Below are 21897 nucleotides of genomic sequence, written 5' to 3' on the forward strand. Positions count from 1 at the left end.
ATAACTTCTTTGGCTCGTGCTGATCAACAAGACACTTTGGATTCAGTCGGCTTCTAGGCTACTGGCTAGGCTACGCTTTGTTGTCGAGGTTGCAAAGTGATTTTGTTGTGTTGTATTCTGAAAGTATTAATTATGGTGACAGACGAGGAGAATATCAAGAAGCTTGCAGAAAACCTAGAGAAACAAGAACTTGATGTTAGTGGAATACCCATACCTCATTTTTTAGTATTACTAAAGCGTTATATTATGATCAAAACACAGTTTTGACAGTTTGTCTCTGTTAAGTCCTAGGAACTAAACATCGTTGCTAACGCTGCATAAAGTGGAAGACATTGTTACACTGCTCATTTCGCTGAATATCTTATAAATGATATCGTTTTTGTTTGGAACAAATGCCATCGTTTCAAAAACATTTGTGAGACTTTTGTTGGTACCGTGTTTGACGATATTTGTGTAATTTTTTAGGCCCCGGGCGGCGTTCCAGCAGCTCAGGTTTACTCCCAGCTTCTGGCAATTTATCTATACCAATATGATTTGTAAGTAATTCCTGTTATGTTCCGTTTTCTGACTATAATAGTAATAGCTACATCAAATCATAATATGTATCAATGTGCGATTAACTCTTATTTTTATGCAGATCTAGCTTGCTTTTGTCTCGGTCCCGTGAGGCAAATTCTGGGATGATTGTTCTGAAAGAACGCAGTAGTTTCATTTTTTTTATGACTAGATCAAACATGTTCACGATTTTGAATATATTTAACCATTTCAAGGTTCTTCTAGCATTGTAGAAATCGTAAGCGACTTGGTGACACCATATACCTTATAGACCCGACTTCCCCCTCCACCAACGGCAAATATATGCCACACTCAAAGTAAGCTGTATTCTTGTGTTGTATGTTAACAATTCATCCAGCCCTTCCAGCAGTGGTGCCCCCAACTTCAGACTAATCTGAAGACATGACTTATTATCTGCATACATTAAGCTGCCAACATTCTAAATAGATTTTAAATTTGAAGCAACAGCATATTCAATGTGTCTTGTCATTGGTTGTTGATACATGAATAAAATATCGCTTTGTTGTGGACATTCGCACTGTCATCCATGGAGATAAATAATTTTACCCTTAATCCGGCGGTGCAAGTACCTGGAAACAGGACAGCAGTACACGCAACTGGTCTCGCAGACCCTTGAAATTTCTATCTTTCCGAATTTGCATTTAGATGTATATTATGGAGGGAAGCATTATTAAATGAAGTAATATCATTGAAAATCAGTTTAGCTAGTAAATATTTTTAAGGGATGAATTTAATATTTTGCTGGAAAATATTTACACAAATGGAGATAAATGAAATTCAGCTGTTATCAAAATAATGCATGTATTCAATCAGATATTTTGCCGATGCAGTCTTGGCACACAGTAGCAGAATGTTCAAGTCAAATGTATTTCTTGCAGTTCTTACAAATATATCTTGTTTTTCTGCTTCTGCAGTCCACACACCATTCTCGTGAAGTCGCAGTTGATTCCACTTCAGAAATTTTCACACTGCAAAGCTCTCCAATTCTCTCAGTTATCTTCCTTGGAAATATTTTTGACATTACTCTTTGCTGAAGATGATCATGCAGAAGCACAAAAGAAACCTTCCACAAAGACTCTCTTCTTCTCAATTGTTCTTTTTCATCTGAGTTGAAAATAATAGCATTTATCGCAGCTGTGTTCATGATGCTATAAAAAAAAAAACAACCATTGGCCATCTTCTTGTGTTTCTACTTGTGTTTCTAGCTACATTATATGTTGCACTCATTCTGTCTACAATGTCAACACCCTTAGTAAAGTTATAGAAAGTGATAATTTCTGGTTTTTTTTATCATTTCCTGTATTTTTGTCAATATTTCCATTTTGGTGCATCGTTGACAGTAGTAATAGCACTCTATTTCATTTTGGCACATAAGAGACTAAGGTGCAATTTCTCTGAAACCCAAATATAGATGACTTTTCTTGTCGGTTTTTAGTGTTAATAAATCCCCTTGGGACTTGTCTCTTGTTCTTCCTCATGGTGCCAACAATGATTGTCTTCTTCATAATCAATGTGTTTTGCTAGCTCGTACCTTGTAAAATAATTGTCGCAAGTTATGTTGCGGCTTGTATTCAGGATAGGTTGGCAAAGTCTCTGAACAAGTTAAACTGGTCTGTTGTCCTGTCTGTAAGGGCCTTCAGGCTGTTGCTCAACATACACCTCAATGTTGAATGTGTAAAACATTCTGGCATCCACTGCTGCAAAAATCTGTACTCCATACTCGTTTGGCGTATTTGGCATGTACTGTCGGAGTCTGCATCTTCCACAGAATGCTTCTAGTTTTTCATCAACTGTCACGTATTCAGAAACTGTATAAGCCTCCTGCAGGACCACTTTCATAGTTCCTTGTATTTGTTGTCCTCAAGGAGTCACCTGTTATATAAATAAATAACAGTACACAATGGTTTTCAGAACAATGGTCTCATTCTTCAGGGCAAGATATGAAAGTCGGTCTTTACACTGCATGTTCTGAAATATTCAGAAATACTAGTAGCAATGGTGTCGCTTGAACAAGCATTTTCCAGTGCAGATGGTCAGATTCTTGAACACACTCAAAAACAGTATCTGCTACCACATTAATAACACTTCCTTATGTTGGTTTTATGTTGCTCCTTTCTGTTGCTGTGGGCTCATTTATGTTGGAAGACACTAGCTTTCCAAAACTAAGTGAACAATGTACAGGTCCTATTATCATCAGAGTAGCAGAAAATAATTTATTTTTTGACAGTGAATTGCATTGTAGTACTCCAAAGATGTCTGCTTTCGTGTAAACAGATAAACGTACTTTGTGGATTATTATTATTATTCCACCCCTGTATATAAGTTGTACATAAGCTTGATCCATCTTTTGTCGTCCTTCTGCGACTGTTGCAGTTATATTATGCCAGCTGACAACTTTAATATTAGCTCTGTGAGGATCTGCTTATCCCTGCTGTCAAGAGGCCATCTTCTTAATCACTTCCCGTGGACATTTTGGTCAAAGTAATCATTACGTGGTCCTGTAGTGTGCCCTTCTGTTATGCTTGTAACTCTTTAAGTTCATGGGTCTCCAGCGACCTTCCCTTATGATCATAGCTGTTGTGGGATATCCTCAGTCCCTGTTAAATCTGTTTTTGTTTCCTGTTCGAAAAAATGGAGACTTTACTTCTGTTACCTTCATATTCAATTCAGTAACTGTTGGTCCTTGTGGTCCATGTCTTAATATAGGTAATAGTTTGTGTATTATGGGGTAAAAGTCAACTTACTGTGGACCGTGGCTTTTCTGTTGCATGCTGATGTTAGTAACAGTTGATATATTGAATGCTGAGAAGTTAACACAATAATTCATGAGTTGGTTGTCCGTAGCCAATCATAATGCTCTTTCATAATTTCCTATAGTTGTGAATAAAGTTAGTTGATATTTTATTCTGTTAGGTTAGAATATGACCACATCTCTTTAAATTTTGCCAAAAATGGAAATAAAATATGCACATAGGCTATTGCAATGATACACTTATATCACAGGCAATGCTTCATATCTGTCTCTGACATCAGTTGTATTTTCGTGTTGAGATTAGTTGGCTTCGCCAGATCTCAACCAAATTGTCACATTCCAGCCTAACCCAACGTAGGCCTCGGGCTACTTTACTGGTCAGTCCATAAGCACATCTAGTTTTCTTCCCAGTCTTCTCGTCAAACACAAATAAATTTGTATATTCCACTGAAAGAAATTGTTGGGTTCCACGATTGTCATTGGCTATTTTATACTGTCACCTGATTCGCTACAACTGACAGAAACGAGTTGTCAACTGCTGCATGCATCAGAAGAGCCTGGTAGACTGTAAGTCCATTTCAGCCTATTATGGTGCTGGACTTTCATTAAAAGAAATTTCCAATCCACAGTCATACATTTATGCCAGACAGAACTTACAGAATAACAATTTCTTAACTATCTGGATAATTGGATTAATATTCAGACTCGTCTCTTTTCACTGTCAGTTTTACTGATCATGCATTCTTGTATTACCAGTTCCTAAGGAAATTGTAAATTTTACATAATTCTCAGTTATACTTTCAGTAGTTGTACCCTCGGCTATTGACATTGTCTTAATTGACACATTGCCTGTTGGCTTTTGTCTTGGGATATTTGGCCAATGTTAGTTTAATGATTTTTCTGACATTTTGCCAGTTGGAATGACTGTCATTTCGAAGATTTGCTTTCCATCGCTGGTAGTGTACCAGAGGGTGATTCTTGGACAGTGCCAGCCACTCATTCTGAAGAAGCCTCAGAAAAATCTTTAAATAAATGTCAACCAAAGATGCTAAGAGAAAAGCCAACAAGCAATACATCATCAAGTGGCCACAAAAATCTTAAATATTTTGTGCTACTTTATCTGTGAATAAACAAAACAGCAACCACAGCACTAAACATGTAACAACAAAGCTTGTTTTACTGTGGTCTTATTACCTTTAGTTTACTGCTGTTCAATTACAAAAAGTACTCTGCAGTTGAGACCACCAGGCAAAATTTTTTTAAATTTAATTTGAGATGTAGAATTGGTCTATGTTACATTTTAAGAAAATATGGATAATTCCTGTGAAAAATCTTAAATAGTCAAAACCCCAGAAAAATTTAAGCCAGTTTCCCACTGAATAATGTTTATGGTTTATTGCATCTATTTCTGAAACTAAAAACAGTTTTGCTAGAAGAGAAAAAGATCTACAGGACTATTTTAAGTTTTTAAAACAATTTGCTGTCCCTTTTTTAGTGGTGGGTTTGACATAATAAAATGCATTAGGCCTACCTGTATCATTGGTGTTTAATTGCTCATACATTTATTAAAAAGCACTGTGATAAATGGTACAATTACATTTATTAATGAGTAAGGCGAACATTGGAACAAATGGTGTAACTTATAAACTATAGGTCATAATGATCCACATTAACTTAATGAATTGAACTCAGGCTGCTACTCAAGCCAAATGCATTTTCTTGAGATTAATGACATTTATTGTTGATTTGCTAAATATCAGCAGCTTTTCCACCTTAGTTAATAGACAAATACATATTATTGCATCATTAGCTTTTGGAATTCGGATCCTTCCTCATATCACAGGGCAGGATAGGTTGAAGTATGTGGCTCAGAAATCGAGGTGTGTCACTCAGAGTGCAGGATGAGAGGTCTTTTTCTGCTCTTGACCTTACTATAGGTGGGATCCCTCTTATCCTGGGGCACACTTTTATGAGTTCATGCATGGTGGGCATTGAACCCCAAGCCATTGCAGCACTTCTTCCTCTTCTGTGCTGCAATTTTGCTGTCTGACTATACGTTTTGTCAGAGTTATTATCTAGGACAGATTCCCTGCTGATGAAGTACCTCACTCTTAAGGCATTGAGTGTGGTGTTTCCCACTTTGTTAGCTTTATTTTATGCCACATATTTCATTTAACTTATGTCTGGTTCCCACATCTGGCTTTGACCTCTGTCTTTTCAAAATGCCTTTAAGGGATCTGTGGGACATGTGGAGAAGTCACTCAATACCCAGTGTGGTAACCAGTCCATACGGCGTGTCATGTGATACCTGTATGGTGGTAGTCCCCTGACCAACTAACAATTGCACTATTGATGCCCGAGCTGTCACCTCTCTGCACAGGCTGAGGAGTAGATGCCCATCTATTTTGGGGCACCGGGCAGCAGGACTTGGAACACTGGGCATCATGCCAAGTGGCCTTTGCTCTGGTTGGCTGGCACCAGTGAGGAGGGCCTTCATACAAAGTTTGTGTTTTCATAGGAGATATTTAGTGTCAAAAATAGCCAATGGCTGTGAGGCTCCAGCAGTCTCTTCAGACAGACTACAAATCAGTGCATATTGTTCTAGGAACTTTCTCTACTTGGCCACATCATCAGAGGAAAATAAAACCAGGCAACTATCAGGCACCTGCTTGCCTCAGTTCCTGGTTTGTATGCAAAAAAATGGAGAGTCCTTTCTCTCTACTAAGCCAGTGTTCTTTGTGGAGAACGCTGAAAACATATTGGGTGCTCTCTCATCCCTTAGTAAATTATGCAGTGGTTCCATCGTAATTAAGATTGCAAAATCTTCCATGTCCCAAGAGCTACTGTCTTTTTAACACATTGGTGATGTAACTGTTACCGTAGCACCCCATAAGAACCTAAACATGATAAAGGGATTAATTTTTCACTGGGGCCTAACACAGCAGGTGGATGCAGAACTACAGGAATAGTTATGTGTATGCCAATACCCACCAGACAACAGGGTTGACACCAGTGTATTCTTCCTTGCTTTTGAGAGGGATTTGCTTCTAGAGAAGGTAAAAAATATTTTTTTACTGCTGTGATGTGGAGCTGTATTTCCCACTCTTGATGTGACACTTTAAATGCCAGCACTCCAGCTGTATGTCTTCCTGATGTACGCACAACACAGTCTGTGGAGACTGTGGCCAGCCATGTCACGAAAATCCACCATGTGCACTATCACTTGCCTGTGTCAGTTGTGGGGGCGGCTACCCTTCCCGACCCCAAAGGCTGCCCTAATCAAGGAAAGCAAAATCCAAAACTGAAGGCCATAAATCACTTCTTACATGGTTTGTATCCAGTGTCTGTGATATCAACTAATGCCACTACAGTGCCTGGAGTACTTACTCCCATAATGTTGATCTCTGGTAGTTCGGCAAACAAACTTGATCATAGCTGTAATAAGCCGTCTCTTCTCATGGTTCTCCAACGCAGCTGGAGAAGCAACACCCTATTCAGACATCTACAGGTGACAGGGCTCCCTCTTGTGAATGGTCTCCCCAGACCTCCACAGATTAGCAACCCAACGCCAATCAGTGGCTAAAGGTGCCATGGCCCTTAGAACCAGGACTGCTGTCTCTTCATTTGTTCCTACACCCACAACAAACAAGCCCTCGCAAGATTCTGTACCACCAAACCTTGTGAAAGAGAAAAATTACTACTCTCGGCAGAGGACTGTAGTCATCTGTGAGAACAACTACTAATTTCCTCTTGTTCTGCAATGTATGTTGCTCTCTAAGAAACACAGTTCAGTGATGACCATTCTCCAGCTCTTTGAGTTTACTATGCACTCTGTCAGAACCATATTGGCCCCAAAAGAGCATCTGGAGAGGTCTTTAAGCTGGGTTGCATGGATGTCATCAGCGAGTGGATTCCTCCCATATCACATTGGTAGCAACATCAGTGTGAATGCAGATGACCCCAGTGATTGCCATTTGTAACATTGATCCATCTCTAAGCAGGACTGTTCATTGTCTTCAGATGACTACCTTAATTCAACAGTTGCCCCCTCTCCCCTTTTTCCACTCCTTGGGGATTTCGATGCACACTACTCCCATTGGGGAAGTGCTGCTTCGTCTGGTAAGGGCCTACAGATTGACCCACTTCCTTCCAGTCTTGACCTGTCCCCCCTCACTGTGTCCCCAAAAAAGCATGTTAGAGCTGCCCACAGCATCTTTTCAGCTGTCAACCTTACAGTCTCTTCCCTCAATTTGGAGCTTTGCTACAATGGTCATTGCATGATGATGGTTGTGTTGGTGACTACTTTCCAGTGAACCTATCACTTCCTTGCGCCAACTGTGACAACTCTTTAAAGAGCCAGCTGGCAGTTGTATACCTCTGCCGTCAGCTCGGGTCACTCTGTCATGGAACTGCTATCCCCATTTTCACAAGCCCACTCTGTTACCGGCTAGTGCCATAGTGGACCAAGATTTTTAAGTAGATGCACTATCTTAACTCAACATAGTAAAAAAGAATTCTGGAAACCCATTGCTCTCCCCCCTCCTCTCTCTCTCTCTCTCTCTCTCTCTCTCTCTCTCTCTCTCTCTCTCTCTCTCTCTCTCTCTGTGTGTGTGTGTGTGTGTGTGTGTGTGTGTGTGTCAAGAGCACCAAGAGCACTGGAGTATAAGATGACTTCTCTTTTTCAAAAAAAGAGAGAGAGAAGTCTCTTTGAGAAAACTTCATCCTTAATGTATTCTTAAATTACAACTTTTTACTGATATAAAGTATCTGCCTAAAACGAGAGCATCATACCTATTCTGAATGCACTATTTTCCAATAAGTCCTTGCTCAGAATATATTCTTCTTCTTAAACAATTTCAGTCCCTGCTTATTCTTAGCACTGTCTCAATTTCTGACCTCTTCTGATGATATTTTGCTTTGCATCCTGACATTATCATTAGAATATACTGTTCTTGTTGTATTACGAAGTTTCAGTTGCTCTTGAGCAATGAACACTAAGCATTATTGTGCTTGTCTTCAGTTGCTTAGTTGACAGTGGATGGAACAGTTTGTCTTCTTCACTTGATTATGCAGTATACGGTGGAAGACAATGTCATAGAACAAGTAGTGCTTTTCTTGAATAAATGTGTTGACACTTTTCATAAATATGTGTCGTGTATTGTTCAGGACAAATACAGTAATTTTCCTATAACAAATAAATGGTTACTGTAAATGATTCGCTTGTTTTCACAGTTCTATATTTTGCAGAGTATAACAGGTACAAATATGACTGTTGCATCAATGGAAACATGAAATCACAAAGTTCCTCTGGTCGTACAACAACATGTAAACAGTAGTCAAGTTTGTTCCACAGCTTTTGTAGTAACATCTTGTCAGTGGTCATTACAGAGGCACTGATGTGTTCACTGAGCTGTTCTAATGTTCAGGGCAGTGGGGTACATAAATATAGTCCTTAAAATGCCCTCAAAGGAAAAAGTCACGAGGTATTAGGCAGTTGGGGGGTGGGGGGCAAGAGAACAGAGCCACATCATGTTCACTGCTTTGCGCAGTCCAGCGATAGCGATGTGGTAGTTTGTCATTTAGGTAGTGACAAACATCAGTGCTTCTATTGAAGATGTGCCCCATCTTGTTGGAAGATGAAATTCTTGGATATTTGATGTTTTTGATATTCATTGAGATTTGATATTTTTGGCCTGCATACAATACTTTGTCTTACTCTCTCCATGGTTGCATGTGGTACCCTTGGTAGACCAGTATTTTTCTGTTTACAGAGGTAACCGGTGTTCCTTTAAAAATATATTAATTTTTTTAATAGTCCTGTACTTTAATCTTCATCTCAAAGTTGAGAACAAGTTCAACAAAATCAGAAATAAGGTCAGACTTTACAGTTCAGAATGACTGATCAAAATAACAAATCAACTCATATGGTTCTGCAAAGAATGCAGTCGTTGTCTTGTTTGTTTCTTTTGTTCCTGGAACATTACACTACTCCAATGTGGGATAGTGTTCCACGAAGTGTATACATAGCTCTATACTTCGTCACAGAGTAACTATGATAGCTGTCCCATCTTGGAGATGTGTAATCCCGTGGGTTGAAAATTTTACACATGAAAATCAATAATAAATCTACACAGAAGGTGGGCTTTCCTATGAAATAATTTGCTTTATCTTAATTCTCCCCCCCCCCCCCTTTTCCCTACTTGTATCATTTGTCAGCATGGTATATGTAGGGCTACACATCACTCTTTCAGAGTGGTATGTAACACCACAGTAGATACATATCATTGTTTAGAACAAAAACTATGCGAGATTACTACTAAAACATTATGCACGAGTTCATGAGAGTGAGAAGTGCATTGTACGTAACAGAAGTGGGTGAAGGTGGTGAAGAATAGACATGTAAGACAATGAAATATGTAGAATACTAAAATGGAGTGAAGAAAAGAGTAGTTATTGTGAGGAAATGCTGAGACAGTAGAAATTAACATAAATTAAGGCCAGGTGGGAAATGTGAACCAAGGACATGTTGTAGTGCTAGTTCCACATGCAGAGTTCTGAGAAACTGGTGTCTGGGGGAAGAATCCAGATGGTGCGTGTGGTGAAACAGGTTACGATTGTCATGTTGTAGGGCATGCTCTGCAACAGCATATTGGTGTTGACAGTATACACCCTCTGCCTATGCCCATTCGTCCCAATTGATAATTTGGTGGTAATAATGCCAACGGGCATAAGCAGAGGGTGTATACTGGCAACACACAATATTCTGTTGCAAAGCATGCTCTACAACATGACAATTGTGACCTCGGTGCCTGTTTGCCACACGCGCCATCTGCATTCTTCCCCCAGACACCAGTTTCTCAGAACTCCGCAGCTGGGAAGTAGCACTACAACATGTCCTTGGTTCTCGCCACCCACCTGGCCCTAATTCACGTTAATTTCTTCTGTCTCAACGGCAAGGTCCATGGTTCATGGGGCTTGCATGCCTCAGTGATACAGATGGCCGTACCGTAGGTGCAACCACAAGGGAGGGGTATCTGTTGAGAGGCCAGATAAACGTGTGGTTCCTGAAGAGGGGCAGCAGCCTGGATGATTGACTGATCTGGCCTTGTAACACTAACCAAAACAGCCTTGCTGTGCTGGTACTGCGAATGGCTGAAAGCAAGGGGAAACTACAGCCGTAATTTTTCCCGAGGGCATGCAGCTGTACAGTGTGGTAAAATAGTCCCCCGTTCGGATCTCCGTTATCAGGAGAAAGAAAACTGGCATTCTACAAATCGGGGCGTGGAATGTCAGATCCCTTAATCGGGCAGGTAGGTTAGAAAATTTAAAAAGGGAACTTGATAGGTTAAAGTTAGATATAGTGGGAATTAGTGAAGTTCGGTGGCAGGAGGAACAAGACTTTTGGTCAGGTGAATACAGGGTATAAATACAAAATCAAATAGGGGTAATGCAGGAGTAGGTTTAATAATGAATAAAAAAATAGTAGTGCGGGTAAGCTACTACAAACAGCATAGTGAACGCATTATTGTGGCCAAGATAGACACGAAGCCCATACCTACTACAGTAGTACAAGTTTATATTCCAACTAGCTCTGCAGATGATGAAGAAATTGATGAAATGTATGATGAGATAAAAGAAATTATTCAGGTTGTGAAGGGAGACGAAAATTTAAGTCACAGATGACTGGAATTTGACAGTAGGAAAAGGGAGAGAAGGAAATGTAGTAGGTGAATATGGATTGGGCGTAAGAAATGAAAGAGGAAGCCGCCTGGTAGAATTTTGCACAGAGCATAACTTAATCATAGCTAACACTTGGTTCAAGAATCATAAGGTTGTTGTACACATTGAAGAACCCTCGAGATACTAGAAGGTATCAGGTAGATTATATAATGGTAAGACAGAGATTTAGGAACCAGATTTTGAATTGTAAGACATTTCCAGGCGCAGATGTGGACTCTGACTACAATCTATTGGTTATGAACTGTAGATTAAAATTGAAGAAATTGCTAAAAGGTGGGAATTTAAGGAGATGGTACCTGCATAAACTGACTAAACCAGAGGTTCCACAGAGTTTCAGGGAGAGCATAAGGAAACAATTGACAGGAATGGGGAAACAAATACAGTAGAAGAAGAATGGGTAGCTCTGAGGGACGAAGAAGTGAAGGCAGCAGAGGATCAAGTAGGTAAAAAGACGAGGGCTGGTAGAAATCCTTGGGTAACAGAAGAGATACTGAATTTAATTGATGAAAGGAGAAAATATAAAAACACAGTAAACGAAGCAGGCAAAAAGGAATACAAACATCTCAAAAATGAGATCTACAGGAAGTGCACAATGGCTAAGCATGGATGACTAGAGGACAAAAGTAAGAATGTAGAGGTTTATCTCACTAGAGGCAAGATATACTGCCTACAGGAAAATTAAAGAGACCTTTGCAGAAAAGAGAGCCACTTGCATGAACATCAAGAGCTCAGATGGAAACCCAGTTCTAAGCAAACAAGGGAAAGTTGAAAGGTGGAAGGAGTACTTGAGGACAATATTATGGAAATGGAAGAGGATGTGGATGAAGATGAAATGGGAGAGATGATACTGCTTGAAAAGTTTGACAGAGCACTGAAAGACCTAAGTCGAAACAAGGCTATGTGAGTAGACAACAGTCCATTGGAACTACTGATGGCCTTGGGAGAACCAGTCCTGACAAAACTCTACCATCTGGTGAGCAGGATGTATAAGACAGGCAAAATACCCTCAGACTTCAAGAAGAATATAATAATTCCAGTCCCAAAGAAAGCAGGGGTTGACAGATGTGAAAATTATCGAACTATCGGTTTAATAAGTCACTGCTGCAAAATACTAATGCAAATTCTTTGCAGACGAATTGAAAAACTGGTAGAAGCCGACCTCAGAGAAGATCAGTTTGGATTCCATAGAAATGTTGGAACATGTTAGGCAGTACTGACCTTACAACCTATCTTAGAAAATAGATTAAAGAAAGGCAAACCCATGTTTCTAGCATTTGTAGACATGGAGAAAGCTTTTGACAATGTTGACTGGAATACTCTCAAATTCTAAAGGTGGCAGGGGTAAAATACAGGGGGCAAAAGGCTATTTACAATATGTACAGAAAGCCTATGGCAGTTATAAGAGTCAAGGGGCATGAAAGGGAATCAGCGGTTGGGAAGGGAGTGAGACAGGGTTGTAGCCTCTCCCCGATGTTATTCAATCTGTATATTCAGCAAGCAGTAAAAGAAATAAAAGAAAAATTCGGAGTAGGTATTAAAATCCATGGCTAAGAAATAAAAACTTGCAGGTTCGCCGATGACATTGTAATTCTGTCAGAGACAGCAAAGGACTTGGAAGAGCACCTAAACGGAATGGACAGTGTTTTGAAAGGAGGATATAAGATGAACATCAACAAAAGCAAAATGAGGATAATGGAATGTAGTCAGATTGTCGGGTGATGCTGAGGGAATTAGATTAGGAAATGAGACAAAGTAGTAAAGGAGATTTGCTATTTGGGGAGCAAAATAACTGATGATGGTCAAAGTAGAGAGGACATAAAATGTAGACTGGCAATGGCAAGGAAAGCATTTCTGAAGAAGAGAAATTTGTTAACTTCGAGTATAGATGTAAGTGGTAGGAAGTCGTTTCTGAAAGTATTTGTATGGAGTATAGCCATGTATGGAAGTGAAACATGGACGATAAATAGTTTGGACAAGAAGAGAATAGAAGCTTTCGAAATGTGGTGCTACAGAAGAATGCTGAAGATTAGATTGGTAGATCACATAACTAATGGGGAGGTATTGAATATAATTGGGGAGAAGGGGAGTTTCTTGCACAACTTGACAAGAAGAAGAGATCTGTTGGTAAGACATGTTCTGAGGCATCAAGGGATAACAAATTTGGCATTTCAGGGCACCGTGGAGGGTAAAAATCGTAGAGGGAGACCAAGAGATAATACACTAAGCAGATTCAGAAGGATGTAGGTTGCAGTAAGTACTGGGAGGTGAAGATGCTTGCACAGGATAGAGTAGCTTGGAGAGCTGCATCAAACCTGTCTCGGGACTGAAGACCACAACAACAACATTCTTCTGTCTCATCATTTCTTCACAATAATTAGTCTTTTCTTCACTCTGGCCCCAAGGGGCTCATCATTCATTTGCTGGGTACGGACTTGGCGACCCTTGGGTTCCTGAGCTGGGGACTGGAAAGTGCCGCTAGTCCTCTGTCACCGTAAGCTCTGGGGATAGTTCAACTACCACCGTGCGGCACGGCGGTGGAATGTTGTGTGTCTCAGGGAATGGGGATCTTGGCTTGACTGCCCGGTTCGCAAGGATGGAATAAACCCCTGTAAACAACCCCTCAATCTCAAGGTGTGCTGCGTGCCGATGAGATGCATGGCTGTTGAGGTGGAACTGTCGTTAGCGGGCAACCTCTGGGGAACCTGCCGCACCTCAGTTGTATAAGGCTTACGTAGGCACGCAGGGCTCTGTCTAGGTGGACCTTTAGTTCCCTAGCTGCTCGTGGAACCGAGATGGAACCCTCGAACTTTTCTTCTTCTCCTCCCAGCGGAAAGGGTGGGCCTCTGGTAGGTTCTAACACCCAGTCTAACAAGAGGGCTCGTGTAGCCAGTCCTCCTGATTCAGGTAGTCATAACAGAACGCATGCTGCTTCGCAGAATGTGTTTCTTGTAATTAAAAGAAAAGATGGGAGTTTCGCAAAAGTTTCACCATTTTATATCCAGAAGGGCTTAGAAGGTATTGCTGGCACACTAAAATCTGTAAAGCGCTTGCGAAATGGCACCTTGTTGGTTGAAACATCTAGCTTCCAGCAAGCCCAGAACCTTCAGAAGGTACAATTTCTTGGGGAGTTTGCGATAGAGACTGAATTTCGCAACACCTTGAACTACAGCAAGGGTGTTGTGACTTGCAGAGATCTCGTTGACATTCCCCAAGACGAACTGAAGGCTGAATGGTCCCGGGAAGGAATTGTCGACGTTCAACACGTTATGAAACGGGTGGATGGTACTCTCGTAGAGACTGACTCATTTATCCTTACATTTAACAGCACCAACTTGCCAGAGCATGTGAAGGCAGGTTTCCGCCATCTCAGTGTACGGCCTTATTACCCCAACCCCATGCGATGTTTTAAATGCCTACACTTTGGACACTCTACTCTCGGCTGTAAAGGGGAAGCCACTCCACCCATGAAGGAGTTGGTTCTCCTCTCCTCCCAAGTGTGTCAACTGCTCTGGGGATCACCCTGTGTGGAGTAGGGAATGCAGAGTTTTCCTTGCGGAACGGAAGATCCAGGAACTTAAAACTACAAAACGCATCTCATATGGTGAGGCGAAGAAAATTTACAAGTCCATGCAGCTGCCCACGTTCGCTGCTTCCTTTTCTTCCATTCTCAAACAGCCAGTGTTGAAAACTGATGCCGCTACACAAACGGAGGTTGCTACTGTCAGCACTAGCACCTGCGTTTGTCAATGTACATGTGCTGCTGCCATTCCTGTGAAGCCTGCTGCTCCCCCCCCCCCCCCCGGCCTTCTGACCAGGCCGTGGTAGCTGACGTCATGGAACTTCCTGCCCCTTCCCAGGTCCAGTCTTGTGCACTGCCCAGCGCTGCTACACCCCCTGCTGCTTCTGAGGTTTTGGCTCCAATGCTGCCTCAGGCCAGAAAATCGAACCCAAAGACAAAGGTGAAGACTCACCCGCTAAAGGAGACCGACGTTCTACAGTCTGCTGATGTGGATGTCATTCTCTCTGACATCTCTCTCGACTCCTCTTCAGAGGCGATGGAGGTTGATGTCAGACTGGGGCAATCATCTCACCCCAAGACTGAGCCTCCATCTGTTGTGGGCTCTCCTCCTCGACAGAAAGTGAGAATGAAGGTACTCCCACCCTGATAGATGGCTCCCATTATACAGTGGAACATGAATGGATTCCAGGCACATGGGGAGGAACTGCACCTCCTTGCACGGCAACGCCCCCTGTGCTTGTGTGTACAGGAAACGCATTTAAAACCATCTGATGCTCCTGTACTAAGGGGATATACGTCATATCACAAAGATGACCTGACTAGAGAAAGGGCCAAAGGCTGTGTTTGTCAATAATGACCAGCACTCCTCTGTTCTCCCCCTGGATACTGACCTGCAAGCAGTTGCAGTTGAAATTCATTCACCTCGGAGGCTTACCATTTGCTCCCTTTATTTACCCCCTCGGGATGCAATGACCTTAGACGCTCTCACAGATCTTATCGACCAACTCCCCCACCCATTTCTCCTCCTGGGAGACTTCAATGCCCGTCATGTCCTGTGGGGCTCCACTTCTCTTTGCGCTCGAGGTCGAATTTTGGAGAGCCTCCTAACATCTCAAGTGTTGTGCATCCTCAACACAGGTACTCAGACTCATTTCTCTCCTGCTACAGGGTCATTCTCAGCCATTGACCTATCTTTCTGCTCTCCAACCCTCACCGACTCTGTTCACTGGGAGGTCATTGACGACCTTCATTCCAGCGATCACACGACCTTCATTCTCACTTCCCTATCCGCATTCATCTCCTGGATGGTGTATTTCTGGAGCAGCGGCCACCATCGTGGATAATTAGCAGGGCTAACTGGCCACTGTTCACTCAGTTGGCTGTCTTTGACCGCCACAATAGCGTGCAAGAATGGGTGGGTCACATCACACTTGTGATCCATCATGCTGCTGACCTGTCCATACCACAGTCTTCTGGCACTCTTAAGCGGCACCTTGTGCCTTGGTGGACAGAAGGGTGCCGTTCAGCCAACCGGGACAGGCGTGCAGCTCTTCGCCGATTTAAATGTTGTCCAACAGCGGTCAGTCTTACCACCTTTCGAATCGCGAGAGCCAGGGCACGCCGTGTCATTAAAGAGAGCAAGAAAAGGTCATGGCAGGCGTTCCTGGACCCCATCAACCGTTCCACTTGTTCCACAAAAGTATGGGAAGCCATCCGGAGGATTTCCGGTAAACATAACCGTTTAGCAATAGCTGCTGTCCTGAATCAGGGATGCCTCCAAACGACATCTAGAGCCATTGCTCAGACGCTGGCAGAGCATTTTGCACAAAGTACTGCCACTGCAAATCAGGATCCAGCATTTCGTGGCTACCGTTCAACTGTCGAAAGAGCGAACTTGGACTTTCGGTCGAACAGTTCTGAGGCGTACAACTCCCCTTTCTCCATGTGGGAACTAGAATCGGCTCTTAGTGAGACTTCTGACACTGCACCAGGTTACGACCGCATCCAGTACTCCATGCTTAGACATCTGCCAGTGGCGTCAAAGGAAATCCTCCTCTAATATTTTAATCTGATATGGCAGACAGGAGTGTTCCCCACCTCGTGGCGGGAGGCAATCCTCATCCCTCTCCTCAAACCAGGAAAGGACCGCACCTGTCCCGGTAGTTATCGTAGTATCGCCTTGACAAGCTGTGTCGGAAAGACCCTGGAACGGATGGTTAACCTGCGTCTGGTCTGGCTGTTAGAGACCAAACAGCTCCTTAGCCGCTTTCAGTGTGGGTTCCGAAAATTTCGGTCCACGGTCGACAACCTGACCCTCCTAGAGACAGCTATTCAGCAGGCTTTTCTCCGTCAGCATCACTGTATCGGTATCTTCTTTGATATCAGTAAGGCATATGATGCTACTTGGAGACACTGTATTCTTGCACAACTGCATCAATGGGGCTTTCGTTTCCGCCTCCCGATTTTCATTCGGTCTTTCCTGTGTCAGCAGTTTTTTCAGACCCGCGTTGGTTACACAATGTCTGATCGCTTAGAGCAAGAGAACGGTGTCCCCCAGGGCAGTGTTTTAAGCGTTGCCCTCTTTGCCATAGCCATCAACAGTATAACGTCTACAGTGAGGAGTCCAGTACAGTGTTCCTCCTCCAGTGTTGCAACCCTGAGCCACCAGTTGCAGCTAACAGTGCGGCAGTTAGAGGAGTGGGCTGCAAAGACGGGTTTTTGGTTTTCTGCCGATAAGTGTGTTTGTGTTCATATTAATCGTTCTTGTCGTCTTTTTACTTTGCCTGCCTTGCATATGAGGGATACTGTCCTACATTTTAGAGACACAGTGCGGTTTCTGGGCCTAATTTTTGACTCCAGGTTGTCATGGCTGCCACACCTACGTGACTTGAAAGCCAGAACCCTGAAGGCACTCAACATCCTCAAGTGCCTCAACCACAGGTCTTGGGGAGCGGACAGGCCGCGTCTCCTTCAGTTTTACCGAGCTTTTGTGCATTCACAGTTGGACTATGGGTGCACAGTATATGGATCAGCGAGGCCTTCTTATTTGCAGATCTTTGACGCTGTTCACCATGCTGGGATTCGACTAGCCATGGGTGCTTATAGGACCAGTCCCATACCCAGCCTCTGTGCTGAGGCTGGGGAACCGCCACTTACCATCCGGCGGCAGCTCCTGCTGGTGCGTCAGGCTTGTAAGTTTCTTGCAGTTCCCAGCTTGCCTGCTCACCATCTTGTTGCCCATCCACCTCTGGACCGTCTTCTTTCCTGCCGTCCCCGGGCTACGTTGCCGTTTGGGATCCGTGTGCAACGTGTACTAGAGTCCCTCGGTGTGGAGTCTGTACAACCCCAAATCCAGGGTTTTAACCGCCTGCCACCCTGGTTACTGAAGAGGCCTGGAGTGATTTTAGATTTATTGCAGTACAAGAGAGATTGCACTCCTTCCACCGTTTTTAATGCAGCATTTTCTGCCGTTTTATCTGATCACCACTACTATGTAGCTGTTTTTACGGATGGGTCGAAACAAGGGGATTCTGTTGGTTGCTCAGTTGTTTTTCCAGATCGTGTCTTCAAGGTCCGACTGCCTAAGACTTTCACTGTCATTGATGCAGGATTGTCTGCGATCTTGCGGGCACTGGAGCACGTGAGACATTCTTCCTCTCCTAAATTTCTTGTCTGTTCCGATTCACTCAGTGCCCTTCACTTATTGCAATGTTTGTATCCGGCAGACAAAATTGTCCAGACCATCCAGGATGCCCTCCTCCGACTACAGCGACTGGGGAAGGTTGTAGCTTTCTGCTGGGTTCCGGGGCATGTCGGCATTGCTGGGAATGAAAGGGCAGATCTCGCAGCCAAGGAGGCGTGTCTCGCCCCACAAGTATCTCAGTGTGCTATCCCCTTGCACGCACTCACCTCGCTGTTGAGCTCACGGGTCATGTGTCGGTGGGAGGATGAGTGGGTGGAAGTGACTGACAATAAGCTCCGTATAGTCAAGCCCACAACGCGTGTGTGGTGTACTTTCTTTCAGCCCCATCGACGGGACGAGGTTCTCCTCACTCGGCTTCGAATAGGCCACAGCCCTATGATGCATGGCTACCTGCTGCGGCGAGAGGACCCTCCAATGTGTGGTGCTTGCGGCGTCCAGGTCACTGTGCGCCACGTTTTATTGGATTGCGTTTTATTTTCTGACCAGTGGGCCGCAGCTGACTTGTGAGCGGACCTGCCATCTCTTTTAGGCAACACTCGGGCGAATGTGGCTAAAGTTTTAAAGTTCTGTGTCATGTCAAATGTTTTTACAAAGATCTTAGGGAGAGGATTTTAATTTGCTCACTGTGCGACAAGCTCGCCCATATTTTATGTAAGTGGCCAGCCAATAACAATTTCCTGTGACATTCTTGTTGCTATGTTCCCCCTTTCCTTAGGTTTTACTTTCTTATGTAGCATTTTCCTTCTTTTCCTGCTTTCTTTGAGTGTGTGCTTTAGTTTTCTTAGGTCTGTCCACCTTCGTTCTTTTTAATGTGTGTCAGGGCGCTGATGACCTCGATGTTGAGTGCCCATAAGCCCCAACACACCACCATCTTCACTCTGTTTTAGTTTTCTAAGCCTTTCATTGTCTTACCCTTTTTTTTTTTTTCGCCGCCCCCCTCCCACCTCTGTAGCATACAATTCACTTAGCTTTTCACTCTTATTAACTCATGCATAATGTTTAAACAGTAATCTCTGGCCTGCATATTACTCTGTCTTCCACCTTGAAGCTCTCAGGTTTTCAAATCTCATCCGATGCAGTCCCCAATAATCAGTCTTTCCGTCTCATCCTGTGTGGTAAGTATCCGCTGACCCACAGTTCTGGGTGATTTCCCAAAATCATCTCCTTTTCCTAGATCTCTTCAATCCTTTTCCTTCACTCCTCTTCCTCCCTTTTAACCCTTTGGCCTGAAGAACGAGCCACTGACTCCAAAAGCTTGCTTAATTACAAACTTCTTTTATCTGTCTGTTCTGCCACCGTTTGGTGATTAGATTTTTTATCCATCCAGTTTAATTATCCTGTAGAAGCTGTTGCTCATCTTCACTTGTCCCAACCAGTTCTAATAGTACCTTCTTCTTGCAACATTACGAACTGTTAGGAAGAAATTTAAGTGCATTACTGAATACAGTCTGTAGCATATATGAGTATATTTGTAATCTCTCTTATGATTAAAAAGAGACTACATACTTCATCAAAACTGTGCACAAATTAAGGTTAGAATAGAGATTCTTTTGTATGTAGTGTCTGTTCTCAATTAATGAACAACTGTCTCTTGATGTTAACAGTTCTAAGTTTGAAAATGCATGTACTACAATTAGAGATCTATATTTTCTGCTTCTGTGCTGGGCTTCTGTGTTGTTAAACTGTTTGTAACTCCTTGTCCCCATACACACGCACACACACGCGCGCGCGCGCGCCCACACACACACACACACACACACAGAATTATAATGACATTACTATATTTCACTGCTGATTTCATGTTACAGATGCAATGCAAAATATTTGTGGAAGAGGATTCCACAGCCCATAAAAGGTAGTAATGCAGAACTGACACTGATATGGAAAGTTGGGCAGAAAATGTGGCAACGAGATTTCCCAGGAGTATATGCTGCTCTGAATTCAGAATGGTCAGAGAATGTATCTCAGATAATGCGTGCTTTACATGGTGAGTTTTGTGTCTTCATTCTAATTGCCAGTTGTAGGAAGTGGTTTTTTCACATCTGTTCTTTCGCCTCATATGTTCTTTCATTTGAAAAGTGACCAAAATTTGTCATTAAACATTTTTTCACAGATAATGTTCGTAAAAGGGCTGTGCACTTGGTGTCTCATGCATACTCCTCCATCAGTTTGGATGACCTGGCAGCCTTTGTTGGGATGACAGCTGAACAGGCTGCACAGGCAGCATTGGAACAGGGCTGGCAGGTGGACGAGTCTGCTCGTTTGGTCAATCCTTGTCGACCAAAGGAAGAGCTCAACTATATTAGTTCGAGTGAAGATCAGCTGTACAAATTAACAGAATATGTTTCATTTCTTGAAAACTAGAACTTTGGAACCTATGTTAATAGGGGCCCCACATAAAAAATGTGATTTCTGTACATATTTTATAATAAACTGTAATAACAGTTTTCTGTTTGCAGTGTTTTCATGTGAAGAAAAGTGGTCCAGATTGTTTTACTTCGTGGTATTACTTCTTGTTCTCAAATAGCATGCGAAGAATACTCATTTATTTCCTGATAGTATTAAAGATTACAAAGCATACAATAAAAACATTATCTTGGAATTTATTGACAAGATTTATTAATTGTTGTTAACAAGTGAGTCTCATCTTAAAATGGTCCTCAACCATGCAAGTTAATTGAAAAACTCACTGTGCTAGTACTGGGCATGGTCCTCTGGGAACTGGTATGCCCTTGCATTCCTCTTACCGAGAAAGGAGGAAACTACAGTTTAACACTGAGTCCTAACTTGCTTGATATTTGCCACATGAACAAATTATTGCTAGAGATGAAAGGAGTGAGAATTCATAGGAAAATTTTTTGGAGTGATCGAGTATTGAACCCTGGACCTTTGGATTTGAAATCTGACACTTACTGAGCAACATCAATACAGTAATTCTGTGTGTATAAAATGCAATGTCTTGACTGACTGACTGACTCATCTTTGCCCATCCCAAACTGCTAAGGATAGAAATTTGGAGAGGGGGAGTGTTTTATATTGTAGAGATTGCGTAAGAAGGGATTTTTTTGAAATTCTTCCCCTAAGGAGGTGAAATAGGGAATGAAGGATTTTTTGTATAAGAACAAAGTTGATGTGACTTACCAAACAAAAGTGCTGGCAGGACGATAGATACACAAACAAACACAAACATACACACAAAATTAAAGCTTTCACAACCAACAGTTGCTTCTTCAGGAAAGGGAGAAGGAGAGAGAAAGACGAAAGGATGTGGGTTTTAAGGGAGAGGGTAAGGAGTCATTCCAATCCCGGGAGTGGAAAGACTTACCTTGAGGGGAAAAAAGGAGAGGTATACACTCACACACACACACATATCCATCCACACATACACAAATTGGTGTATGTGCGGCTGGATATGTGTGTGTGTGTGTGTGTGTGTGTGTGTGTGTGTGTGTGTGTGTGTGTGTGTACCTGTCCTTTTTTCCCCTTAAGGTAAGTCTTTCCGCTCCCGGGATTGGAATGACTCCTTACCCTCTCCTTTAAAACCCACACCCTTTCATCTTTCCTTCCCTCTTTCCTGAATATATATATATATATATATATATATAT

At 42.5% G+C, this 21897-nt stretch overlaps 1 protein-coding gene across 1 annotated transcript; it reads left to right on the forward strand.

Moving 5' to 3' along the window:
- Positions 1-16: 16 nt before the first annotated feature.
- Positions 17-20897, forward strand: LOC126272113 (COP9 signalosome complex subunit 8). Its single transcript, XM_049974709.1, has 4 exons — positions 17-195; positions 466-536; positions 20100-20278; positions 20405-20897. The coding sequence occupies exons 1-4, from the start codon at positions 133-135 to the stop codon at positions 20653-20655; spliced, it is 564 nt and encodes a 187-aa protein (XP_049830666.1). The 5' UTR covers positions 17-132; the 3' UTR covers positions 20656-20897.
- Positions 20898-21897: the final 1000 nt, after the last annotated feature.

Source organism: Schistocerca gregaria, chromosome 5 (assembly GCF_023897955.1).
Source record: "Schistocerca gregaria isolate iqSchGreg1 chromosome 5, iqSchGreg1.2, whole genome shotgun sequence".
Taxonomy (NCBI): Eukaryota; Metazoa; Arthropoda; class Insecta; order Orthoptera; family Acrididae; genus Schistocerca; species Schistocerca gregaria.

Excerpts from the sequence above, each read along its gene's own strand:
- LOC126272113 (XM_049974709.1), top strand. The coding sequence starts at position 133 with ATGGTGACAGACGAGGAGAATATCAAGAAGCTTGCAGAAAACCTAGAG. Across the intron at positions 196-465 it reads TAGAGAAACAAGAACTTGAT|GCCCCGGGCGGCGTTCCAGC; the intron begins GTTAGTGGAATA and ends GTAATTTTTTAG. Across the intron at positions 20,279-20,404 it reads GATAATGCGTGCTTTACATG|ATAATGTTCGTAAAAGGGCT; the intron begins GTGAGTTTTGTG and ends ATTTTTTCACAG.